The 24,905-nt window shown below is 35.4% G+C and overlaps 1 protein-coding gene across 1 annotated transcript in view; it reads left to right on the top strand.

The window, feature by feature from the left end:
- Positions 1 to 24,905, top strand: part of LOC150096566 (AP-1 complex subunit gamma-1-like) — a 449,674-nt gene that overhangs the window by 179,486 nt on the left and 245,283 nt on the right. The window contains exons 8-9 of the mRNA XM_090408538.1: positions 6,588 to 6,668; positions 20,789 to 20,887. Coding sequence (XP_090264664.1) covers positions 6,588 to 6,668; positions 20,789 to 20,887 — 180 coding nt within the window. The remainder of the gene's footprint in view (positions 1 to 6,587; positions 6,669 to 20,788; positions 20,888 to 24,905) is intronic.

The following is a 24,905-nucleotide window of genomic DNA, read 5'->3' as shown; positions in this document are numbered from 1 at the left end:
CTTGGATCCAATTAAATTTGTAGTTATGTAATATTGTTTGAAGTGTATATATATTGTTTTTGTTTTATCAAATGTGTTTATTTTGTATTTTGGTCGTGAGTCAGTGATTTTTTGGATTCTGAAAGAAATAGTAAAAAAGGAGGTCATGGCACCAATCTGAGTGAACTCTTGGCATGTATAGGTACACTCGGGAATAAAAAAATTATTGTTGAAAAGAGATCATCTCTATAGACTGGATTAATATTATGATAATATCCTCTATATAAAAATCTAATTATTAACAATTTTAAATATTAATTTCCCCTATTATCCAATATCATATAATTTCCTGATTTATAATAATCAGGAAATAATATGTATATTTTCTGATTTATAATTTGCTAATTTATAATAATCACCACCAAGTTTCTGTATCGAAAAATGAAAGTTATGTGGAACAATTACGAAAGAAAAATAACGAATTAAATAAAAACTGTGCCTATGGTTCATAACAGTTTTTGGGTGTGTGATAGTGATGCAGCAGGGGTGGGTGGGGAGAGTTAAACTATCAAAGGTGAAATAAAGTTCAATTGTATTGTAAAAATATGGAAATGAAATTTCACATTTGATGTATGTGCATATACATATTTTGAACGATAGAATATAAACAAAATTATCGCTTACTTTAAAAATTGGAGCATAATATCCGAATTATGCAGAAAATATATACATATAAATTTAAATCACAACTGTTAATTTCATTTTGTAATGACCAATTATACAGGGAAACCAGTGAAGTGAAAGTGCAAAGAACAGTATATCACTATATAAAGAAAAACATTTAGTGATATGATTAAAGAATTTCATGTTATTCTCTATAAAGCTAAGTTGATCAAGCGCATCCTAAAGGAAATCTGTGAAGTATTATTCGATTTTGATCATTTTGAACAAAAATAATATAATCTGGAACTTCTGCAGCCGGTTTTCTTTTTTTTAAATATTTCAAATAATTATCGTGAATTAATTTCTTAGAGAACAATGAAAATGTTTTGTTGAGTAAGCGATTAGAAAAAACTTAGCACAAAAAAATTAAAACTGAAATTGGGTCCCCAAGGTAAGGCAATATTTAAGAGAAGAAATTATACAAGGATCTTTGTTTTATCCAGGCATTAAAATTGTATTGTACAATAAAAAGAGAAAACAAAAATATAAATAATGTCTATATTTTTAGTCTTTCCAATATAACTAAGATCCAGTTACTCAGCATAGAACAAGGAGCTGCGTTTCTTGTTATAGGCAACTGAGATGGAGCTATGCACGTGAGATAATCCGATTAAGTATTCTCTTCATGGGGTGCTTAAGGGTCAAAGCTGTATAACTGAGAGGAGACCTCCACATAGCCTTTAAAGGAATGCAGAGAATCGGCCAGAGCTTCTGACCTAATGTCCAATCCTCACCTTCTCGTGGTACACCCTGTTGGGTATCTACTTGGATACTGAATAAACGAGAATGGGCTGGCAATTTGGGATTTAGCCGACCAAATTGTATTCTTATTGGTCAAACCAAAATAAAAAATGATGGTACAACATGACAAAATTTCATGCCGGCTTGGGTGTTGCCTGGTTAAACAAGGCCCCCGTTGTTTTCGCCAGGAAACCAGGGTGAACAGCGAAAAGTCGGCTACTGGAACAAATCTGAAAAAACACCCCAACTCAACATCACCAGAGTTAAAGATCGGTACTATCAACGTAAGAAGCCTGAATGGCAAAGAAATGGAGCTAGCTGAGGAATTAGATAAGTACCAGATCGACATAATAGGGGTGACTGAAACAAAAAAAGACAAAAACTGGTGAGATCTTTCTGAGCAATAAATACAAAATATTATATTCAGGCAATGACAATCAAGGAAAAGAAGGAGTAGCCATAGTATTCAACACAAAATACGAGGCTAATCTTCTTGAATGGCAGTCAGTCTCAAGTAGAGTAATGTGGGCAAATATGAGAATGGGGAACTGAACAATGAGACTTATTTGTGCCTATGGTCCCACAGAAGGTTCTACTAAGGTAGAAGTGGAGGAATTTTTTGAGGCTTTAGAAAAAGCAACTGACACAATGAAAAAGGAAAAGTTGGTCCTTGTTGGGGATCTAAATAGCAGAGTAGGAAATGATTGTGAGACAGACAAAAATATTTTGGGAAAATTTTGAGAAAAGAGCAAAGCTAATATTAATGGCAAATACCTGTTGGATTTCTGCTACAAGTCTGCAAGATTCTCTGACTAAATTGAATAGCTTTTGTAATAGATATGGTATGAAGGTCAGCAATAAAAAGACAATGAAAATAGGCAGAATCATTGAAAATGTCAACTGTGTTGTGAATGGAGAACCTGTGGAACAAGTAAAACATTTCGGCTACTTAGGCACGAGTTTTACTGAAGATGGTAAATTAAATATAGAAATAGACAATAGAATCAGCAAAGCTGGTATAGTGGGAAGTCAACTGATCTGAGAGCTGGGTCAGAAGTAAAACACTTGACCAAAGACCAGATACCGCAGATATGAGAGTCCTGAGAAAGATTAGAGGTGTGAGCATCAATGGCAATATCATATTAAAAACGAGGATATTAGGAAAGAGCTTGACATTGTCAGCATCCAGGAATGCGTTAGCAGAGCTAATCTCAGCAAAACAAGTGTTTTCTGCCAGGTTGGCAGCAAAATGACCCAGAGGAAGACCAAGATATAGGTGGATTGATACGGTACAAAGTGCCTTAGATGATAGAAATATAAGATCTGATAATGTTGGAGTCTTGACAAGTAACAGACTGATTTGGAGGAAAATTGTAGATAGGAAGTTAGTAATGATGTAATGTTTTTCATGTAGTACTATCATATCCTGTACACCCCTTGAGGGTGCATGGCAGGAATTTGATGATGATGATTTTGTTCTCTTCAGCATGAGAGTTTATCACACCTTCTAAATGGCATCATGGCCAAATTGCACTTTTTATCCATGTTCTTTCAACAGGTGGCTAAATCATATCCAGATTTAGCTGGACGTCTATAGACGTCCTATCCGTTTGGGAGGTTAATCCATTCCTCTCTTTCTTTTAAGATATTTTGAAATATAGCTTCTGAGTATATGTTAAAAAGAAGAGATGACAGCACATATCCTTGCCTTACTCCTCGTTTGATGTTAATGGAGTCTGTAATAATGTCATCAACTTTGAACAGATGCCTTTTGGTTCTGATATAAGTTTTCGATGATCCTGATGTCTTCACCATCTAATCCAATTCCTTTTAATAGTGCAATCATTTTAGTATGTTGGACTTTGTCAAATGCTTTCTCAAGTCAGTGAAGCAAATTAATGCTTCCTTGTTTTGGTCACTACATTTTTGGAATAAGATTTGAGAACAAAAAAGAGCCTCCCTTGTTCCCAAACTGTTTCTAAAGCCAAATTGGGTATATAGTAGTATGTAAACACAAAACTGAACATTTTAAAAATTATTTAGAAGAAAGTTCATGATTTTTGTGTGTTTTCTTTGTAGCATTATTTTTTCTTTTATTTTTCTTATACATCCATGAATTTGTAAAATTTCAATGTACTCAACATCATCTTGACTTTCTATGAATTTAAGTAAATGTTTCTGCAGGCTGTTAGGGCTTCATTACAACTTACTTTATAAGCTGTTTGTAGTTTCTCTTCATCATCCTCGTCAAGAGAAACACTTGATCCTGGCATCAGTTCTTGCACACTTTGGATTAAATCGTTGTCAGTCATTTTTTCATATCCAGCTTCATTTTGAAGACACCTGTCAATATTTTGAATGAATTTTAAAATATTAGGCTGGATTTCTATGCTATTATGTGTGTCTCCCATTTCCAAATTATTTTCAGTGATCACAGTTATTGGGAAATTTTTTTTTTTTTTTTTTGAATGATTTTTGAATTGTTTCACTTTTAACTAATGTCCAAGCTGTAGAAATGTTACAGATAGCATCTTTGTTTCACCTTTTTTTTTTCACATCTTATAATAAATTTGGTTACACAAGATGAGCACACAAACAAGCTTTCGGAATGTTAAACAGACAAGAGACTAGATTAAATTCGTAATACATTTGACTGCACACTCTGGTGTCAGAACGGGAAACCCTACCAATGATGACAAATAATTCCCGCTAGAAGGATGATGCAGTATTGTTTATGATGCACTGTTATTTAAAATACCCAGTAATGACATCTATTATTTTGGAAATTCATAAATAGAATAATTGAGCCATGGATAATCAGTGTTTTACTTGTATATGTTATAGTGAGTTTGCTATAAAGGTGTTTGTTGTAGTGAGTTAGTTTACTTGAAATGTGTAATAGTTCAGCAAGTCGCTGTACAATTACACATTTGAGATATATTGTTCAAACAGTCATAGAAAACAACCAGAAACTCATTATAACAAATATAATAAAATAGTTCTTGTATTAGCACCAAAAAATATTGTTGCATTTACATATTTAAATGTACACCTCTTCCATTCCAAAAAAAAAAAAAAATTAAATAAAATAAAACAGACTTGTTCATATGTGGTACGTATTATTTTAGTGTATTTTTATCATCAAGTCATCCTGTACCCTCAAGGGGTGTATTGGATAATGATAGTACTGCATGAAAAACTTACATCACCACTAATTTCCTATCTACAATTTTCCTCCAAATCAATCTGTTACCCATCAAGATCTCAGATCTTATATTTCTGTCTTCTAAGGCACTGTCTACTGTATCAATCCACCTATATCTTGGTCTTCCTCTGGGTCTCTTTCCTGCCAACCTGGCAGAGAACACTAGTTTTTGCTCATCTTTTCTCTCCCATTCTGTTTAAGTGACCATACCACCTGAGATTAGCTCTTCTAACACATTCCTGGATTCTAACAATGTCAAGTTCTTTCCTAATATCCTTGTTCTTAATATGATGTTGCCATTGAGGCCGTCTATTCATACCCATAATCTTTCTCAGGACTCTCATTTCTCGGTCTCTAGTCTTTGGTCAAGTGTTTTTTTCTAACCCAGCTCTCAGATCCATAAGTTAAAATTGGTTTGAACACTGTCTTGTATACAGTTAATTTAGTGTTTTGACTAATTTCTCTCTTTTTCCATATAAATTTATTCAGTTGACTTCCTACCATACCAATTTGCTGATTCTGTTGTCTATTTCCATATTCAATTTACCACCTTTACTAAAAACCATGCCTAAGTAGCTGAAATGTTTTACTTGTTCTATAGGTTCTCTATTTTCATTGTCTTGTTATTGCTGACCTTCATACCATATCTGTTACAACAGTTATTTAATTTAGTCAGGGAATCTTGCAGACTTGTAGCAAATTTATGTAGAAGAATAACATCATCTGTATAAAGTAAAGAGCTGAGATTAACAGCTTGAATTTTGATATCAGGTTTAATACCACTTTCCTTCATAATGTGATCCATATAGATAATGAATAACAGAGGGGATAACGTATTTCTTTGTCTGACACCAGATTTAACATCAACCTATCTTCCTGTACTTCCTTCAATTCTAACTGCTGACTTACAACTCAAATAAAGACCAAGTATTCCTTGATATAATGTCCCGTTGACACCATATAACTGTAGCATTTTGAATAGCTTTCCTCTTGTCACCTTGTCATATGCTTTTTTCTTTTTTCAGATCTACAAAACAAATACAGATCTTTGTTATATTCCCATGATTTGTTGTAAAGTGAAAATCTGATTCTGACAGCCTCTATTTTGTCTGAATCCAGCTTTTTCTTCACCAAGTTTCTCTTCCACAATCGTTCTCACCCATTTCTCAAGTATACTTGCATAAATCTTACCAGGAATGCTCAGTAGGGAAATATCTTTGTAATTCTCACATTCAGTTTTATTTCCCTTTTTATATATGGGTAGTATGAGAGCCCTACTCCACTTATCTGGAATTTATCCTTCTGTCCAGGCCTTTTGACCTATGTGCAGCCACTGTAAGACTTTTATACCTCCGTACTTGAGCATTTTTAGTTGAATATCATCTACTCCAGCTGCATTTCCACATTTCAGGCTTTTGATGGCTTTTTTCTACCTGAAATATGAATATGTATTCCTGATTTTTTTTTTTTTTTTTTGTTACTATAAACATGGGGTGAAAAAAAAATGTTACACTATTACATGAAGATACTGCAGTTGTTTTAAAGCTTCCATTATATGTAAGCAGAATAGAAATTGCTGAATTATTGAAAAACAATACTTTATGAAATGTAATTATGTTTTTTTTTTTGCTCCATCAAAAAATGCAATTCTTCATAGAACAAGTACATAAGTATCAAATTCTTCTTCAGGCTAGGGTTAATATATTTCTGCAGAGGTTGAATTCACAAATATGATTACTTTCAGAAGTTCAAAGGCTTTATATTTATCTGTTGATATTACTAAATTTCAAAGATATCCAGGTTTAAATACTGAATATTTAACTTGTGTTACAAATATGGGTTGGTGATATTTAAGAATGATTTGTAATTGTGAATATAATTTTCATACCTTATTTTTAGTATACAATGAATGTCAGTAATATGATTTTTTTTATTACAGGTAAAAATATTGAGGTTATTACGACTTTTAGGAAATAATGATGCCGAAGCAAGTGAAGCTATGAATGATATTCTTGCACAGGTAATTTCTTAACTCACATAACTAGAAATAACCTTAAAACACCGAGATATAAATAGAATGTTACTGATAAAATCTTAGCATCCACTGAAATGTTATATTTACTTTTGATGAAGAGTGAAGTGGGTAAATTTCTAAATGCACCTATCAGGAATTTTGATGATGATAATGAATTAGTTTTGTGAATAACTGTCCTTTGTACTTCTCATGCAAGTGGTTGTAATAACCACTCATCTTGTGCTTTTTCCAGACTGCATACCTTTTCTCTTGATTCATCCATTTCACACCTTCCTTATTTACCCTCTTGACTTTAGGAATATATTCTGATATTGTCTCCACCAAATAGTTCTCAAGTAGGACACAAGCAGCATTGATATCCTTTCCATCAAGTTCCTCATTCCAAGTTATTGCCGCAAGCTGTTATCTGAGCTTTTCATAATTATCAGCCTTATAATTCTGCATATATCCCTTTCTAATAGAAGTCCTCAAATGGCTGCCAACCCTATAATAAATTTAGTTTAATCCTTTATCCAAGTGTAAGCAAACAAAGTTTGCACCTGAAGTATCTTCAGGACTGAGGCAGCTCGTGGTAAAGGTGGACTATGCTCTCATCACTTGTCTTAGTATCTCCCATAATGTAAAGCACATCTTGCGGACATGTATAAGCTATGCATTAAGGGAAAGGCCACTACCCAGACCGGTTTCGACCTTTATTGAAGTCTCGTCAGTGGGAGCCAGACCAAGAAGTTGTGATACTAAGGTGGAAGTAATAGAGAAGTCATATTTACCTCTACAAGTTGCCAAAAGGTGTCTCACCTTATTATTAAATTACTCTGGATTAGAGAAAGATGCTGGTCTGGCTCCCACCGATGAGACCTCAATAAAGGTCGAAACCAGTCTGGGTAGTGGTTCTTCCCTTAATGCATAGCATTATACATGTCTGCAAGGAGATGTTTTGCTTTATGGGAGATACTAAGACAAGTGATGAGAGCTTAGTCCACCTTTACCACGAGTTGCTTCAGTCCTGAAGATAATTCAGGTGCAAACTTAGTTTACTTACACTTGTTTAAAGGATTAAACTAAATTTATTATAGTCTAACCAAGTGGGAAAAAACTCAACATCTTTCTCTAATCCAGAGTAATTTAATAATAAGGCAAGACACCTTTTGGCAACTCGTATAGGTAAATATGACTTCTCTATTATTATTAAAAAAAAAAAAAAAAAAAACTTCCAACGGCTGGCCACCCTGCAAGTGATTACGTTATGGTCACTATCTCAACAACTGGTAGAAGATTTGCCACCCCATTTATAATAACATCATATGATGAAATAATCAAATCCAATACCTTTGATCCTTGTGTACCCTCTCTTTTATATACTGCCTAAGGTAATTGTCTCTTAAAAATTCCAGAAATTCATTCTCTTTGTCCCCAGATGCAGTCCCTTGATTCCAGTCTATACTACCATAATTAAAGTCACCCATAATGATCACTCATTTCTTACTAATCAGGCTAATTTGCTTATACATATCCTTCTCAATATCCTCCATATTACCAGGTCTATAGCAACAACCAACTGAACATTTCATCCTGTTCACCTCTTCCTTACACCATGTTGCTTAAAAACTGTGGCAACTATTTGCACCTTGCAAATCCACATTAGATGGGCACAACTCAGTGCCATCAACAACACTCCTCCTTTCTTTTTTCCTTCTCTTTACGAAAAATATCATACATGTCCATCTCTATTCCTGTCAGGATATCATCCTCATCTAACCATGTCTTGCTTATACCAACAATTTTGGGTGAATGAACTCAATCAATGCAACAGTTTCGTTCCCCTTATTTTAAATACTTTTGGCATTAGTAAACAAACATAAGAAATCACTTCTTGTTCTACAAGTCCTATGAACATCACTTATCCGATGTGACTTTTCAGTACCTTCCCCAGTCCATTCCTCTATATTACCACCAATTCTACAAATTTCCTCACACCCAAACTCTCCCTTCCTATCCCAGGCTATCTCGATCATTTTTTTTTTGTCCACTCACACATTCACCTTTGAATCCTGAATTCATGTTTCATAAAGTGTATCGCTGTTCACCCTGACTCTCTCTCACTCTCTTCCTCCCCTCCATTTCCCTGTTGTGTTTGTGCTTTCACCCTCTCATTTATTTCACTCATGATATTCACCTCTCCATTCACAAGCCTCCCTACCTTGCTTTCTTGCTCTTTCATATCACTTTCACTACCTCAGATCTATTCATTGCAGTCATTACTCTCCCTCCGGCAACAATCTCTCCAGCCAACACCATTTAAATGCAGCCATCTTTTTTATGCAGTTCTATCCATTCCTCAAATTCTTCCCACACATTCACAAAATGCATCCCTTTCTCCGCATATAGCTGCACTAATATAGTATTCATAATCTTTGCTTGCCACTTCAATTCACCACTATCATACCTTGGCAACGCACTGACTACTTTTTCTACCACATTATCTTTTACTCTCCTTGATAACCTCCTGATATCCAGTCTGACATTTTCCTTTTTCCAAATCCAAGTCATTCATCCCTACTACAACCATCAACTCTCTTGCTCTCTTATTCATGTCCTAATGTTTCAATCACTCTGCTCATTCTACCTCCAAGAAAATAATGGAATCTCCGTAGAGAGACACTCTCGAATAGCCATATGAAAGATGTAATGAATGTTACATCGTTCACATGGCCATCTTTCCTTCCACTCTTTTTCATCTTCCATGTGTGCCCATAATTCTTTTCATTTCATTACACATGCACTTCATCTTTAGCCTCATCTTCATCAACTCTACTTTCATGTCTGATATTTTCATGCAGTTTCATATAATACTTTTGGTTGTGCCAGCATCTGCAGTAGACCTCACATTGATATTGTGACAAGGATCTCCAAGGATAAAGAATTGACTCATGTATCTTCTCCTGAGTGACATTCTGACCTTGTAGTTGAAACTGCTAATATAATTCATGAATGCTTAGCACAACATCAGTAAGCCCTCTGGATGTACCTACCCCAAGACCTCATCATGATGGAACTACTACTACCTTGATGTGAAGGACTAGCAAAAGGCAAAACTGCAGTTCCAGATAATAAGAGTGAGACACCAGGTTCAATAACTTGTATCATGCTTTCTGTAACTTGATAAGAAGTAGATAATTTAGGTGATACAGAACAAGGAACTAATATTTGACTATCTCCACATGGCCCTGATTCTATTTGATTGAGTTTCAACTAACTCAGAAGTATTAAGAATAGGCATTTTATTTGTAACTGTAATTAACATTGGATCTTAGAGCAGATTGTCAAAAAGATGTTGTCACTGCCTGTGGTTCCTCCATTTCTATTATTATATCTTCACTTTGTTGCGATTCTTCTACCAACACTGAACTTTGCATAGATGCAAGTAAGTTCTGAGCTGGACTAGAATATATACTTGAATGAGAAAGAGAAACCTCACTTTAATGGATCGTCAGTTCCTGACAGCTCTGACCTTCCTTCACTTGTGAACATCTTTATTGGACTGTTAGTATCTTCTGGTGTGTAGTTCATTCCATCTTGATGATACGTTGGTCTTTATGCCTTTACTGTTAGAACTACTAAGAAATTTATTCCTCTTACTTAATGGTGACAATTCTGTGCTGTGTTCTTTTGGTTGCACCTCAGCAAGTGACATGGCCTGTTTACTTGCATAATGTTCACTCTTCTCTTGAAGATTAATATTGGAAGTATCCCAATGTGTAACCTTTGTAGAGATCTGCACATTCAGACTTTTAGCAGCACTAACTAGCATAGAAAGTTGGTCCCGCGAAATGTTCACTTCCCTTGTACATAAAATCTATTATCATTTTCAAATCTGTGTATTTTATCTTGAGAATAACAACTGGATGTTTACACGAGTTTTCAAGAAATGCTATAAAAGAAAGAACTGCTGGCAGACAATACTATTTTGTGTGCCTTAAGTTTCTTACCTTCGCATATTAAAGTCACATCTACAAAAGTTTCACTTGAAAGTAATTCATTAAAAGCAGTCAGGACATTTATATTGTGATTATTCCTTTTTAAACAGATTTGCTGAGCTTCCATCTTTATAATTTAGTAACAATTTTTTTAAAGCTAACCAGTATTAAGTTTTAAAAATGCAGCTAGCTACTAGATTGTCATGTCTTCACCAGCAATTTAATGCTAATTGTTATACACATGTAAATTAGGCCTAACTCGACACGTACAAAACTCCAATCAATGAAAGAATCACACCAGATTACTGATTTTACTCACTACATTGATGACTTCATTAATGACTTATCCTAAGAACTTCTGATCACACATAAACCATTAATATAATTCAACTTCTGATCACACATACACTTCTAATCAAACTAATAATATAAACATGAGAACTGAAAAATATATGACATTAACTAATATGCCACCTCCCATGTCAATTTCTAAATGATTTTTTTACAATGATTTGTCTTAAAGCGAAAATTTTGGTACTGACAGATGTTTGGCCTGAATCCAGTTAGCTCTCTTTGGCTTGTTCTTCCCAAGTTTGTATTCTCCAGGTTTTATATGCTTACGTGATTTCTTCTAGTTGCAATTACTCTAAATGCCTTCCTGATAAAGCCACCCTTTTAGTGGACAAATTTACCTAAGTCAACAGAACTAATACTCTTCACTGAAGATTGAGAGTATCAAATATGCAAACATTACATACTTTTAAATTTTACATCTTTTGAATCAGTTGGTTACTGACTGCTTAAGTGTTAATGTATTGAAAAAAGTTTATTCTGTTTCATTGCAGAATAGTTGGAAAAATCTGGTTTTGAATCCCTGATATTAATATTTTTTCCTATAATAAATAACATACTTTTTAACTAGAAGTGTTTTCTCCTTCATTAACTTTGAATATTTAAGGTAATACTTAAGTTAATAATATTTTCTCCTGGCAGAACTTCACTGAAAGTGAAGTTGAAGTCATATTATCACTTGCCATTCAGTCAGTCAGTGGTCGATTACAAAGAGGAGGACATCAAGGAAGTGAAGATAACAAAATTATGGGTAGATATTCAGCAGACATCTTTATCTACTGAAATCATTTTTGAGTAAACTAGTGTGAAGAATGCAATGTTTAATCTTAAAAAATTGCGATCAATAAAATGTTATTAAGAGAGACCTCCAGGAAGAAAGTCACGACTCATCAAGGGAGACCACATATTACCCACACTAGCTGTCATACCTGTTCTTGAATTTATTCACACTTCCTGCACTCACCACCTCCAGTGGCAATCCATTCTAATTATGGACATTCTATGAGAGAAAAATCTAGCTCTCACCTCTTCTCATCCCTAGCAGCATTTATTCTCAACTTTCAAGGATATCCTCTCATCCTTTGTGAAATGAAAACTTCCATCTACTGATATCTTGTATGGTTCTTTTATAAATATGTAAGTCTCAATCATATCACCCCTCTTTCTCCTGTTTGCTTGTGGATTGCAGCCACTAGCAAACAGGAGCAAAGGAGGGATACAGATATTAAAAATAATATCTGTATTCCACAATTCTGATATAATTTTTAACACCCTCCTTTGCACCCCCCCCCAACACACACACTGTGTCCAAGTGAGGTCTTTATCAAGGTCTTGTAAAAAGGCAAAATGATAAAACATTTATTGCTATATGCCCTTCAACTTTTATCTACTAAAACTCCAAGACCCCTAGCCTGATCTGTTTCTTCTATCATAATCCCACCAATATAATATGAAATTCGATATCTCATCACACCAAAGTGCATGACTTTACATTTTCTAACATTGACTGAAGTCTTGCAGTGGCTGTACTGCATAGTTTAGGCCTGGACAGAGGGATGAATTCCAGATTCTAGCTCTCATAGTACCCATATATAAAAAGGGAAATAAAACAATGTGAGAATTAGAATTACAGAGGTATTTCCTTACTGAGTGTTCCTGGTAAGATTTATGCAAGTATACTGGAGCTGGAAGGAAATGTCATCTGGAAGGTTGGTGACTTGAGCTACTTAGGTTCAACAGTAAAAGAGGACAGAAAGGCTGAGAAGGAAGTGGGATGCAGGATATAAGCTGGATGGATGGAGGAACTGGAGAGAGATGGCTGGAGTGCTATGTGATAAGTTTTCTTAAGAGGGTGCCAGTCAGTCTAAAGGGAAAAATCTGCAGGACAGTGGTGAGACCAGCTATGATATATGCTATGGAAATTGTGGCCGTGAGGAAAATAACATCAGCAGGGTGGAAGTAGCAGAGATGGGAATGCTTAGGTGGATGTGTGGTGTGACCAGAAAGGATCATCTGAGAAATGACCATGTAAGGGGAATGGTGAAAGTTACAAACTTGGGAGCAAAGATATAGGAGGCAAGTTTGAGATGGTTTGGTCATGTGACGAGGAGGGAGGATGAGTGTGTGGGAAGGAAGGTCATGCAGATGGATGTGCAGGGGAAGAGGAAGTACAGGTGACCAAACAACAGCTGGAGAGAGCTGGTGGAGGAGGGGGACCTGAGAATGAAGAACTTAGATGTGGTTACAGCCCAAGACGAAGATGTGGAGGAGACTCATTAAGAACAGCAATCCTACATAAGTGGGATGAGGAAGGAAGGAAGAAAGAAAGAAAGACCTACAAAAAGGTGTATGACAAAGTGCCAAGAGAAAAGCTATTCAAAACGCTACAGTTATATGATGTTAGTTGTGCATTATATCAAGTAATACTTAGTCTTTAAGTTGTAAGTCAGCATTTAGAATTGAGAGCAGTACAGGAAGATGGTTTGATGTTAAATCTGGTGTCAGACAAGGATGTACATTATCGCCTCTATTATTCAATATCTATATGGATCACATTATGAAGGAAAGCAGTATTAAACCTGCTATCAAAATTGGAGATGTTTTACCTTATGCAGATGATGTCATACTTTTAAATAAATCCAGTACAAGTCTGCAGGATTCCCTGACTAAATTGAATAACTGTTGTAATAAATTTGGTATAAAAATCAGCAGCAGTAGTAGGAAGTCAACTGAATAAATTAATATCAAATAAGAGAGAAATTAGTCAAAACACTAAATTAGTTGTATATAAGACAGTGTTCAAACCAATTTTAACTTATGGATCTGAGAGCTGGGTTAGTAATAAAACACTTGACCAAAGACTAGAGACCACAGATATGAGAGTCTTGAGAAAGATTAGGGGTGTGAACGAGATGGCATCAATGGCAATATCATATTAAAAACGAAGATATTAGGAAGGAGTTTACATTGTTAGCATCCAGGAATGTGTTAGCAGAGCTAATTAAATAGAATGGGAGAGGAAAGATTACCAAAACAAGTGTTCTCTGCCTGATTGGCAGGAAAAAGACCCAGAGGAAGACTAAGACTACATCTTAGTTTTCCTCTGGGTCTATTTTTGCATCATCAGTTATTTGCTGATGATGCAAAGAACCTAACAGTTCATTGCATCATCATCAGCAAATAACTGTATGTCTCCTGTCACATCCTTCCCAGTGTCATTAAAGTATAGATTGAAGAACAATGGACCAAGAAAACAAGAAAACCGAATTTGATGATGAACATTGAACTTATAGCCATTTTCACATGCCCACAATTTCAGCCTCATTCCTAATTACTCTGCCTTAATCTTTGCATCATCAACAAATAACTGTATCTCTCCTATCACATCCTTCCCAGTGTCATTAAAGTATAGATTGAAGAACAATGGACCAAGAAAACCGTTCCTATTGTAACCACTGGTTACCTAAAAATTTGTAGACTTACATTCCCCATATACCACTTTCTGATATGTCAGTTCTCCATCCTCTTATCCATGCTAATATTTTATATTAGCCTTAAAAGCTCTGACAAAGTCCAAAAGTATCATAGTGTATCCATTCTCCTCCTCTAACTCAAGTGTAACATTATTATAGAATGCGAGCAAGTTGCTTAATCACGATCTTCTCTTAGTAAACCCATTTGTTCATTGTAGAGTATAGATTTTCTATCAACCCATTTCTGTATGCAATCCCTAACCAGCTTTTCCAAAATCTTCATCACCACCACTCCAGAGATATTGATGTGTCAATAGTTGGATATATTGGTCTTTGCACCATCCTTATGCACTGGGATTGCTCTACATTCTTTCCACTCCTGTGTAATCTTCCCTGTTCTGAGACTGAAATTATATAGCCTTGTCAAAGGAATAGGTAGTTCAGCTGAACTACCTATCCACAGAATCAACTATCTCCATCCACAGAAGAGGTAGCAGTGAGCTCGATGTTGCATTACCCAGATTAATAACTTAGCAAAATGAACACTCATTAGTTGAACAATCTCTTCTGCATATGTCACCCACATATGATCTGCATTCAGTAGAGTTATTCATTCATAGTCATTCTTTCTTTTATTTGCAGCATAACAGTAGAATTATTTTGGGTTGTCTTTAGCTTGCAGAGTCAGTTTCTTTTCATACTCAGACTTAGCTTTCCACACAACAGCTGTAACTCTTCTAGCCTGCTCCTTATAATTTTCATATCTGACATTATCCTTATGCATGCAGTATTCCTTCCACATCACCTTTTCTTATAAATCTTTTGCTTAATAAGATTACACATCCATTCATTCCTACCCTATTTATTCTTCGAACTCAAGGGACACATTCTGATATTGCGTCATTTAAATATTTATTAAAATGCTTTCCATGCACTGTTGATATCGTTCCCATCAATAACCAATACCATGGTGCAGAACCCAGCATAATCCTCAATTGATCATAACTTCCTGTTTTGTAGTTTAGCATGTAACTTTTTCTGAATGGAGCATTCATAAACTTACCCACTTCCCTAGTCAGCACAGCATGATCACTGTCACTAACCAGAGGCTGAACTGAATAGTTCAGCCTCTGGTTAGTGACAGTGATCATGCTGTGATCATTACTTCTTTAACTGATCCCCAACCCCCAACAGCAACCACAATAACATCTGATCTAACACTCTTTGACCTCGAGTTCCTTCTGTCATGTGATGCTTGAAATAGTAGTTTCATTTTTCTCTCATGAAATTTCACTGCTACTCAAATATTCAAATGATTAGTCTCTCATTATGATTACTTGTTTTGCACCCATGATCTTTATTTGATAATTCATTTCTTTACTAGCACAGTATGATTAAGCATAGTTTTTCATTAACCATTTATTATTACTCATTGGCAAAATTTATCTAGGTTTCATTAATAATTTCAAGAATAATTGTAATGAAATGAATAATGTTAATTGTATATTTGTATAAATTAAACTATTATTATTATATTATATGTAGAAAGTTTTTTATCTTGGCTATAATATACGTTAAAGATACCAAGCTATTTAGATACCAAGATACCAAGGTTTAAAATAGCTTGCTATCTTTAATATATATATATATATATATATATATATATAGTCCGCACGGCTAGCCTAGTGGCTTTGCACTTCGCAACCATATGCCTGGGGAAGGAGTGTCCTAGGTTCGATTCCCGTCTACGACGTGAGGAGCTTAAGGATCTTCCTCAGCCATAGCCAAGTTAGCCGGTCTTGGGCGTGGGCAGCAGGGTTTTTTCTGCCAGTTTATCTGGTGGTTTTCATCCCGCAAGCAGGCAAACCGGCCCCGTGAACCCACAGGTTACAGTCATAAATACTTACGGCAAGGAAGGCAACGGGAAACCACCTTGCTCATAATCATCTCTCCCTAGAATGGTAGCATATAGCTACCCTCCCGCGGCCGTATGGCAGATGGGAACCAGAAGAAGATATATATATATATATTTAAACATGACAGATTTCTTTTTTAAATATCTGTTAAAGTATCACTAATTTTGGGATCACTGAAAATTTTATAAATAAAATCCTCGAAGTGCGAGCAGGAAGTTTTAAATGAAATTTCAAACTTTGGTTTGAGAAACACACTGTTCATTGCATAATACCATTAATATAAATGAAAAAATAAAATATAGAAGGATTCAAGAATAGGAATTATACTGAACGTTTTTTTAAAAAAACTGCTTAGTTATGCAATCATTAAGAACACTGTGTAAAAACAGTTTTCAATAGCATACTGGCTTGTGGAATAAATAGCAGCTCTCAGAATGTCATTCGTAGAACTCTTCACTGTACAAATAATTACTATTTGTAACATACATGTACACAGTATGCCCATTAAATAATGAGATTGATTTTTTACCTTTGAATAAAAGTAACAAACGTGTTTATAGTTTTGACTGCTAGAATGTGTTGCAATCACAGGTGCAACTTTTGAGTAGGATGATGCAGCAGTTTTTGTAAGAGTGTGCGAGTGGTGTGTGTGTCAGAAGTTGCATCATGGAGCAAATAGCTGTGATAAAATTTTACTGTAAATTAGGAAAAACTGCTACAGAAGTGTACCAAGACCTAAAAAAACGTTTACGGTGATGACTCTGTTTCTCTGGTTTTCGACATTTAACGAGGGGAAGGAGTACCTGGAGGGTGAACCACACTATGGATGGCCATTTTCTGCATTGACAAATGAAAATGTGATGAAAGCTAGGGAAATGTTTGTCAATTACAGGTGAATAACCACTAGGCTCCTCATTGTACAGCTTGGTGTCAGTAAGGGAATGGCCAGATTAATCTTAGAAAGAGATTTTCACAAGCACAAGAGGAAACTTTGTTTGAGATTTGTGCTGCACACGTACAGAGAGAGAGCACTGAGTTGCATGTTGTCAAAATTTCATCCATTCAGTTGAGCAAGATCATGATGTGTTGCAAAGAATTGTTACCAGTGATGAAAGTTGGTGTTTTCAGTTTGATCTGGAAACAAAATGTCAGAGCATGGAATGGTGTGGAATGTTTTCTCCCTGGCAGAAGAAAGTCAGGTTGCAAAAATCATATGTCAAGACAATGGTCATTGTTTTTTTTTTTTACGCTGCTGGAATTATCCACCGTGAATTTGTTCCTGAGGGTGCCACAGTGAATGGTTAGTATTATTTAGGAGTAATGCAGTGTGTCAGGAAAGAACTGTTCCACAGCAGTTGGTTTCTAATGCACTACAACACTCCTAGTCACTATGTGCTGCCTGTGAATAAAGCAGTTTCTGGCTTCGAAATTGATCTGTGTGATTGAACATCCTTCCCTATTTTCATCAGATTTGGCTCCTGTAGACTTTTTTCCTCTTCACAAAGATGAAGTGTGCCTTGAAAGGGGAGCACTTCAGTAACATTGCGGACATTCAATACGGTGTGACCCAGATACTGAAGGATGTTCCCGTTTGTGACTTGCACCATGCCTTCGAACATCTGTATGATAGATATAAACATTGTGCGGTGTTGGAGGTAGATTATTTTGAATCTGTGTAATTGACAATTCCAAATACAGTTCTTTGTTTTGATATAATAATTGTTGTCCCATTACTTAGTGGGCATACTGTGTAGTAGTAAATTTTACGAAGTTTCCAAAGCCATTAATTCAAGGGTCTTCATTGCATGGCCTGCAGGCCACCTGTGACCTGCGGAGCTCTTTGCCATGGCCCGCTGGCTATTTTGAAAAAATAACTACTTAACATTAAAAAAGCAATTAAATAAAAAATAATCTCAATGAATCCCGCAGGAGACTAAGCTATACTGTGGTATTTAGAATTGTAAGATGCTTTCCAGATTCACAAGGAACGCTGTGCATTTGATACTTTACATAAAATCCTATAGAAATAAATATTAAATAGACATGCTTCTTCAGCCATTTACCAGTGCTAAGTGGTACTTAAGTACTAGTACTAACGTTGCAGGTAGATGGCTGAAGTAGCAGTTTGTTTGAGTGCGCTGTCTAGTGTGCCTTCCAGATACATCTCAAAGGTTCTTGATACTTTATTATTTTCATATAAATACAAGAGGATCTCATCCTCAGTCGGTTGTGAAGAGTGTGATATTCGTGTATAAGTGTACGCAGGTTCATCGTGTCAGCTATAGCCTATTGTGGTTTTATATTGCCAGACATTTTTCATTAGTGTGAGATATATTCAGTGGATAATAACCATTACACGGCCATTTTGGATCATTTTTTGGGTTCACTTTCCATCACTATGGCGTCTACAAGTAAAAAGTGTAAATCAAGTGATTCTTGTCTGGTTTTTAATGAAAAGTGGACCAATTTGTACATTTTTGTGCCAATTGATGATAAGCTAGTGTGTCATGAGTCAGTGTCAAAAGAATACTACATAAAACGGCACTATAAGACAAAGCATGCGTCCAGTTTCGATCACCTTCAAGGGCAGCTTCATGTTGACAAAGTGAACCATCTCCAAATTGATTTAAAATGCCAGCAAGGTATGTTTAAAAAGCAGAGGGAAGAGAGCAAAGCGTGCGTCAAAGTAAGTTATGTAATAGCTGAAAAAATTGCTAAAAAATCAAAAGCTGGCGAGTTTGTGAAAGAGTATCTCATCGCTGTTGGGGATATTCTGTGTCCAAATAAGGAGGAAGTGTTTAAAAAACCTAGTTTCTTTGGGGTAACTGTAGCACAGCATGTCGAAGAACTTGCCAATGACATTGAAGGAACTTTAAAAAAGCGGTTGTCCGAATTTACATCATATTCATTTGCTTTAGATGAGAGCACAGATGTGACAGAAGAACTGCTTTCGCTCATACCTGTGAAGGGAACGACGAAAGGCACCGATATTCTTGAAGCTGCCAAGAAAACATTCCGGCGTTTCAACCTCAGCTTAACCAACCTCGAGGGTGTAATAACTGATGGTGCCCCTGCTATGGTGGGAAAGAACGAAGGGTTTGTTGCTCTGCTGCAGAAAGAACCGGAACTAGAAAGAAAAGATTTCGTCCATTACCACTGTTTAATCCACCAGTAGAATTTGTCTGCGAAAACTATTGGATTTGAGAATGTCATGAAAGTTATTGTGACTAGTTACAATTCAAAGATCAACTGGTGCACACTCTGTTTGATCACATCAAAGCTTTTGTGGCCAAGCTCAAACTTTGGGAAGCACAACTCGCAAAAAAGACTTAACTCATTTTCAGCTTCTCGCTGAGTCCAACTGTTCATCTCATGATGAATGTGCTACAAAATTAGCCATGTTGTGAAGTGAGGTCGAAGAGAGATTTAGTGATTTTTGTAACTAGCAGTGTTCTTTAGATTTATTTTCAGTGTCAATGCTGCCAAAATGCCAGGCTCAGTACAAGTGGAGCTGCTTGAACTCCGAAAGAACTCTTCTTTGAGAGAAAAATTATTCAATGTGCCCTGCATTTTACAAAGACTACATTTCTGAGGATGCATTCCCTAATCTTCGCTAGCATGCTTTGAAGATGTGCGCTTTGTTAGGAATCACATACTTATGTGAGCAGTTCTTCAGAATGAAGCATGTGAAGTCCAAGACAAAAACTCAGATTACGGACCAACATCTCAAGAATGCTCTGCGCATAGCGACTTCCAACATTGATGCCAACATCGACAAGCTGGGCAAGGAAAAACATTGTCAAGTTGCCCATTGACATTGTAAAAAGCAAATGTTTTCTTCATTAACACGTTCATTGCTGAGCTGAAAATTGTAATTTCGTGTGGTGGCCAAATTTTTTTTACTTGATAGTGACATCCACGCAATAACGCGTGATCGACTGACAGGTGAGAACTCATATCATGCGATATCACGTGATTGGCAATGAATGCGTTAAATTATCTTTTTTCAAGTATTGATTGTATTTACTTATCATGAACTCGAATCCTATCTATGCTCTTAAAGCTGAGTTTGTCTATTTTTATAGGATTCATGATTTTATGTAAAGTATCAAATACACAGTGTTCCTTGCAAATCTGGAAAGGATCTTGCAATTCTAAATACTGCAGTATCTAGAATTGCAATATATGGGGCTTCATTGAAATTTTTAATGCGGCCTGCACTGTCTGAAAGGTTGAAGACCCCAGCATTAATTAATGATATTTAGTCAAGGATTTTATGTAACTCATTATTCTCTCTGTAATTCAATGAATATGGTCTCTTGGATAATGGTGATCAAATAGCTTATTTATATTTGATTTTGCTCCAATGAATGTCTGTTTTTCATTAGGTGGCAACAAATACAGAAAGCAGTAAAAATGTTGGTAATGCCATTTTATATGAAACAGTTTTATCTATTATGGATATTAAATCAGAAAGTGGATTAAGGGTAAGTAACATATTGAATTTTTGTGATATTGTGACATTTCTTGTTATTTTTATACTCTCCTTATTTAGCTGATTTATAAATTATCGAGAAGCATATTCTAAATAATATTGTCTACAATTATGGATTAATTAACACGTTAATGTTAACATGTTAAGTCTTAATATTGTAATATTTAAAAATACAGTTAGTAGATTTGCTCACATACAAAAAAATAAATAAATAAAAAATATTGCTGAATACAAAAGTTCAGGCCACCTGTCGTAAAGTGTAATGAGATTTTACAGATCAACACTAACAAAAGATGAGATATTTTCAAATAACTACATGAATATCTCTGCGAAAAGAATGAGAATTTTATTGAACAAGAACTTTATTTAATTAGAGAAAAAATCTTGTGTGTGACAAATCTATCTTTATATCACCAGTGTTAAATTTAGGGGAAGGAGTGTCCTAGGTTCGATTCCCGTCATCGACGTGAGGAGCTAAAGGATCTTCCTCAGCCAAAGCCAAATTAGCCGGTCTTGGGCATGGACAGCAGAGTTTTTTCCGCCAGTTTATCTGTGGTTTTTCATCCCGCAAGCAGGCAAACCGGCCCGTGAACACACACACGGATACAGTCAGGAATACTTATAGGCATAGGGGTGACCATCCTATCTTCGTACGTTGGTTACGTAATCCAAGCATGCTTGGAAGGTTGTGGACTTTAAAGGCCTGTTAAAGCCATTGAGATAGATAAATAGTGTTAAACACTGGCTTTAAAATATATTGTTTCATGTTATGAAAGACTTTGATTTGAACCAGTTAAGTATTTTTATACTTGATGTAGATAATTTTACAAGTTCTGTACACATAAAAGTGCAGGATACATTACCATGTAAACATCTTTATTGTTTGCAGTCTGGTGAATAAACAGCTAAACGAAAAGAATGCCAACATTATGAGATTATCAGTCGGTATGCTAAAAGTAGACTAGCAGACTGTGTGCTTTGATACCTTTCATGCAATATGTTAAAAGAAAACTATTACGTAAAACATTTTACCACAAAAATGAAAAGCTATTTTGGGAATCAGTATATGATATACAAAATACTACTAATTTAAACAAATTAGGATGTAAAATGCCAATTTTACATCCTAATTTCAACACTCGGAGATTATGTATTATGTTGGAAGCTCCACAACATAAAAATTAGGTCACGACTCCGACCAATAGGCAATAACACAAACACTTCAAAGGCAGAAACACCAAGCCGACATGACATAGCATCCACTTCCTCCATGAATTCAGACGACAACCCACACAATCCAAACGGCTCGCACCCCCATCAACCTGGTCCCCTTTTTCCATAAACCCTTCCTCTAAAAAACAGTTTCTATTTTCAACCCCCTTTCTCATCTTTTTCCCACCCTACGAAAAAGCGCTCTGCCCACCCTTATAAATAATATATGTATATTATTTATAACCTTTTTTTTTTTTTCAAATTAATTCTCCGAAATTGCATAAGGCCCCCCCCCCCCTTTTTTTTTTTACACCATGACAACAGAAGTATGCGCACTGCAGAAAGAAGACAGGCAACAACATCGAAGAAAAGGTATGTGCGAATTTTCTTTTATTATGCTACATATATTTGTCTCAAAAATACATCTGCAATGCCCTAAGAATTCTTTAGTAAAAAGCCAATGACATTAAAAGGGGCATGCCTAAACAAAAGCAGCAAAATAGCCTTAAAAATAATAGTTTTTAAGAGGAGTAACATGGGAGTTTTCCCAGAAATAATACTTATAGTTATAATAACTTCTTTATCCCTACTTGTCTTTAATGTCGTTTACCTTATATGCTTTAGTTAATGTAAGCTAAATTTGGATTAAAATATTAGTTGTTTTTATGTGCTGTGTTGTTTTGCTAATGATGCTCTTTAGCATGAGTACCTACAGTGTGTGACATGCATTTGCCCTTATTCATTCTAGGAAGTGAGAAATCTTATAAAAGACTTTTTATTTGGCAAGTTAGTTACTCTCATACAGAAGCAGCAGAGTTTCCTTTCAGAAACTTAGGTTTGGCAAACTAGAGGGCACAAAATTAATCAGATTATGTTCAAAGTAAATCCAGTACTGAGGCAGGTCTTCTAAACATTTCAGCTTGAAAGACCAGCATTCACTTCCGTTCATAATACAACAGCAATAATTAATAATATGTGTGTGTGAGTGTGGCAGGCTTGTCCTCCCAGAATCTCGGATTTTCATTGTGAATAATACGGAACGAACTGGCCTCCACAGTCTTAGATGTTTGAGCATACCTGCAGTGGAGAGGAATACTCTCTCAAGGGGGACTTGAAGTACCACTGAAATAATATTTGTTTTTTAATTAAATTTTTTTTTTAAATTTGTTTTAATGTATTTATAATTTATTTTTACATAAAAAATATGATGGAAATTTTTTACATGAAAATTTACACAATACATGGAACTTTTTAAGCCTTTTCAGCCATCAAGTAAGTGGGATGATGGTGGTCTTACACCTCTGATGAAACTTATATATTAGAAATGGGCAATAAATTACCAACAGTACGTAACCAATAAACAATTCTATCAGTTGTTGTAATAACAAATGAATATACAAGAATATTACATAATGCATCTTTTTTATAGTTGTTTTGGATTATTTCTTTGCTTGTTAAATTTATAACTGAGTGGAGTTGCAGTTTTCATATTCTAAGTGCAAGGTCATTTGGAATGCACAGGTATATAGTGCTGTGTAGTATTTTGGTGGAATTGTGCTTCAGAAAGTGAACGAGATTCAGGATTTGGGATAATGGTCAACAGTGAATGTGCTACTATTATAAATTTTGGTCACTTATCTCTAGACCTATAGAAAGTCCAGAGATGAGTGGCTAACTATGGCAATATCAGGACTGAAATGTTGGTTGGAAAGAGGGTGAGGGAATGTAAATTGCAGAGTTTAGTGGAAAGGAAAGAGATAATAATAATATTATTATTGAGAAATTTAAGTTATTGAGGAGTTAACCAAATGAATTATACATAGTGGAAGATGGGAACAAGAGACATTCCTGGAAGTTGTGTGATAGTGTTGTTGAAGAATGAGTGAGGAGTAAATTTTTTGACATGGAGAATGGCAGTTGAGTGGAACTAGGAGTGTAAATGTGTTTAAGGTTCGATATGATGGCTGTGTTATTGTAGAGTAAGACTGCCCATGACGAGTCTGCTGACTCCACAGAGGCTTGTCACAATAATAATAATAGTAATTATTATTAGTAGTAATTAATGATAAATAGTTATTATAGTGATTTTCTTTGTGAAATGTATTTATTGGGAAATGTGATGCAGTGAACATGTTTAAGATATTAGTACCATCGCATAACATTTGGAAATCACATACTTTAATTGATTAAATTTAGATGTGAAAAAGTGATTTCAACTGTCTACTTGCACTTAGTGAACATGCAATGACCAAGCTGGCAAAGAGTCTGACTCAAGCTCATAACATTAGTGGTGTTCTAACTTAATTCACTATATTAATCTGTTTTTTTTTGTGTTTTTTTTCATCTATTAATGTCTATTAATTTTATCTAATATTTTTAATGTATAAATATTATAGTAAATAAATATTATAGGGGGTGCTTAAGGGTCAAAGCTGTATAACTGAGAGGAGACCTCCACATAGCCTTTAAAGGAATGCGGAGAACCGACCAGGGCTTCTGACCTAATGTCCAATCCTCACCTTCTCGTGGTGCACCCTGTTGGGTATCTACTTTGATACTGAACGAACGAGGATGGGCTGGCAATTTGGGATTTAGCCGACCAAATTGTATTCTTATTGGTTAAACCAAAATATAAAATGATGGTACAACATGACAAAATTTCATGCCGGCTGGGGCGTCGCCCGGTTAAACAAGGCCCCCGTTGTTTTCGCCAGGGAACCAGGGCGAACAGCTAAAAGTCAGCTACTGGAACAAATCTGAAAACAAACCCCAACTCAACATCACCAGAGTTAAAGATC

Source organism: Typopeltis vanoorti, chromosome 18 (assembly GCF_054136105.1).
Source record: "Typopeltis vanoorti isolate ZY-2024b chromosome 18, IOZ_Tvanoo_1.0, whole genome shotgun sequence".
NCBI classification, from domain to species: Eukaryota; Metazoa; Arthropoda; class Arachnida; order Uropygi; family Thelyphonidae; genus Typopeltis; species Typopeltis vanoorti.
The sequence above is the reverse complement of the archived record's forward strand: the minus strand, read 5'-3'. Positions and strand labels throughout refer to the sequence as shown.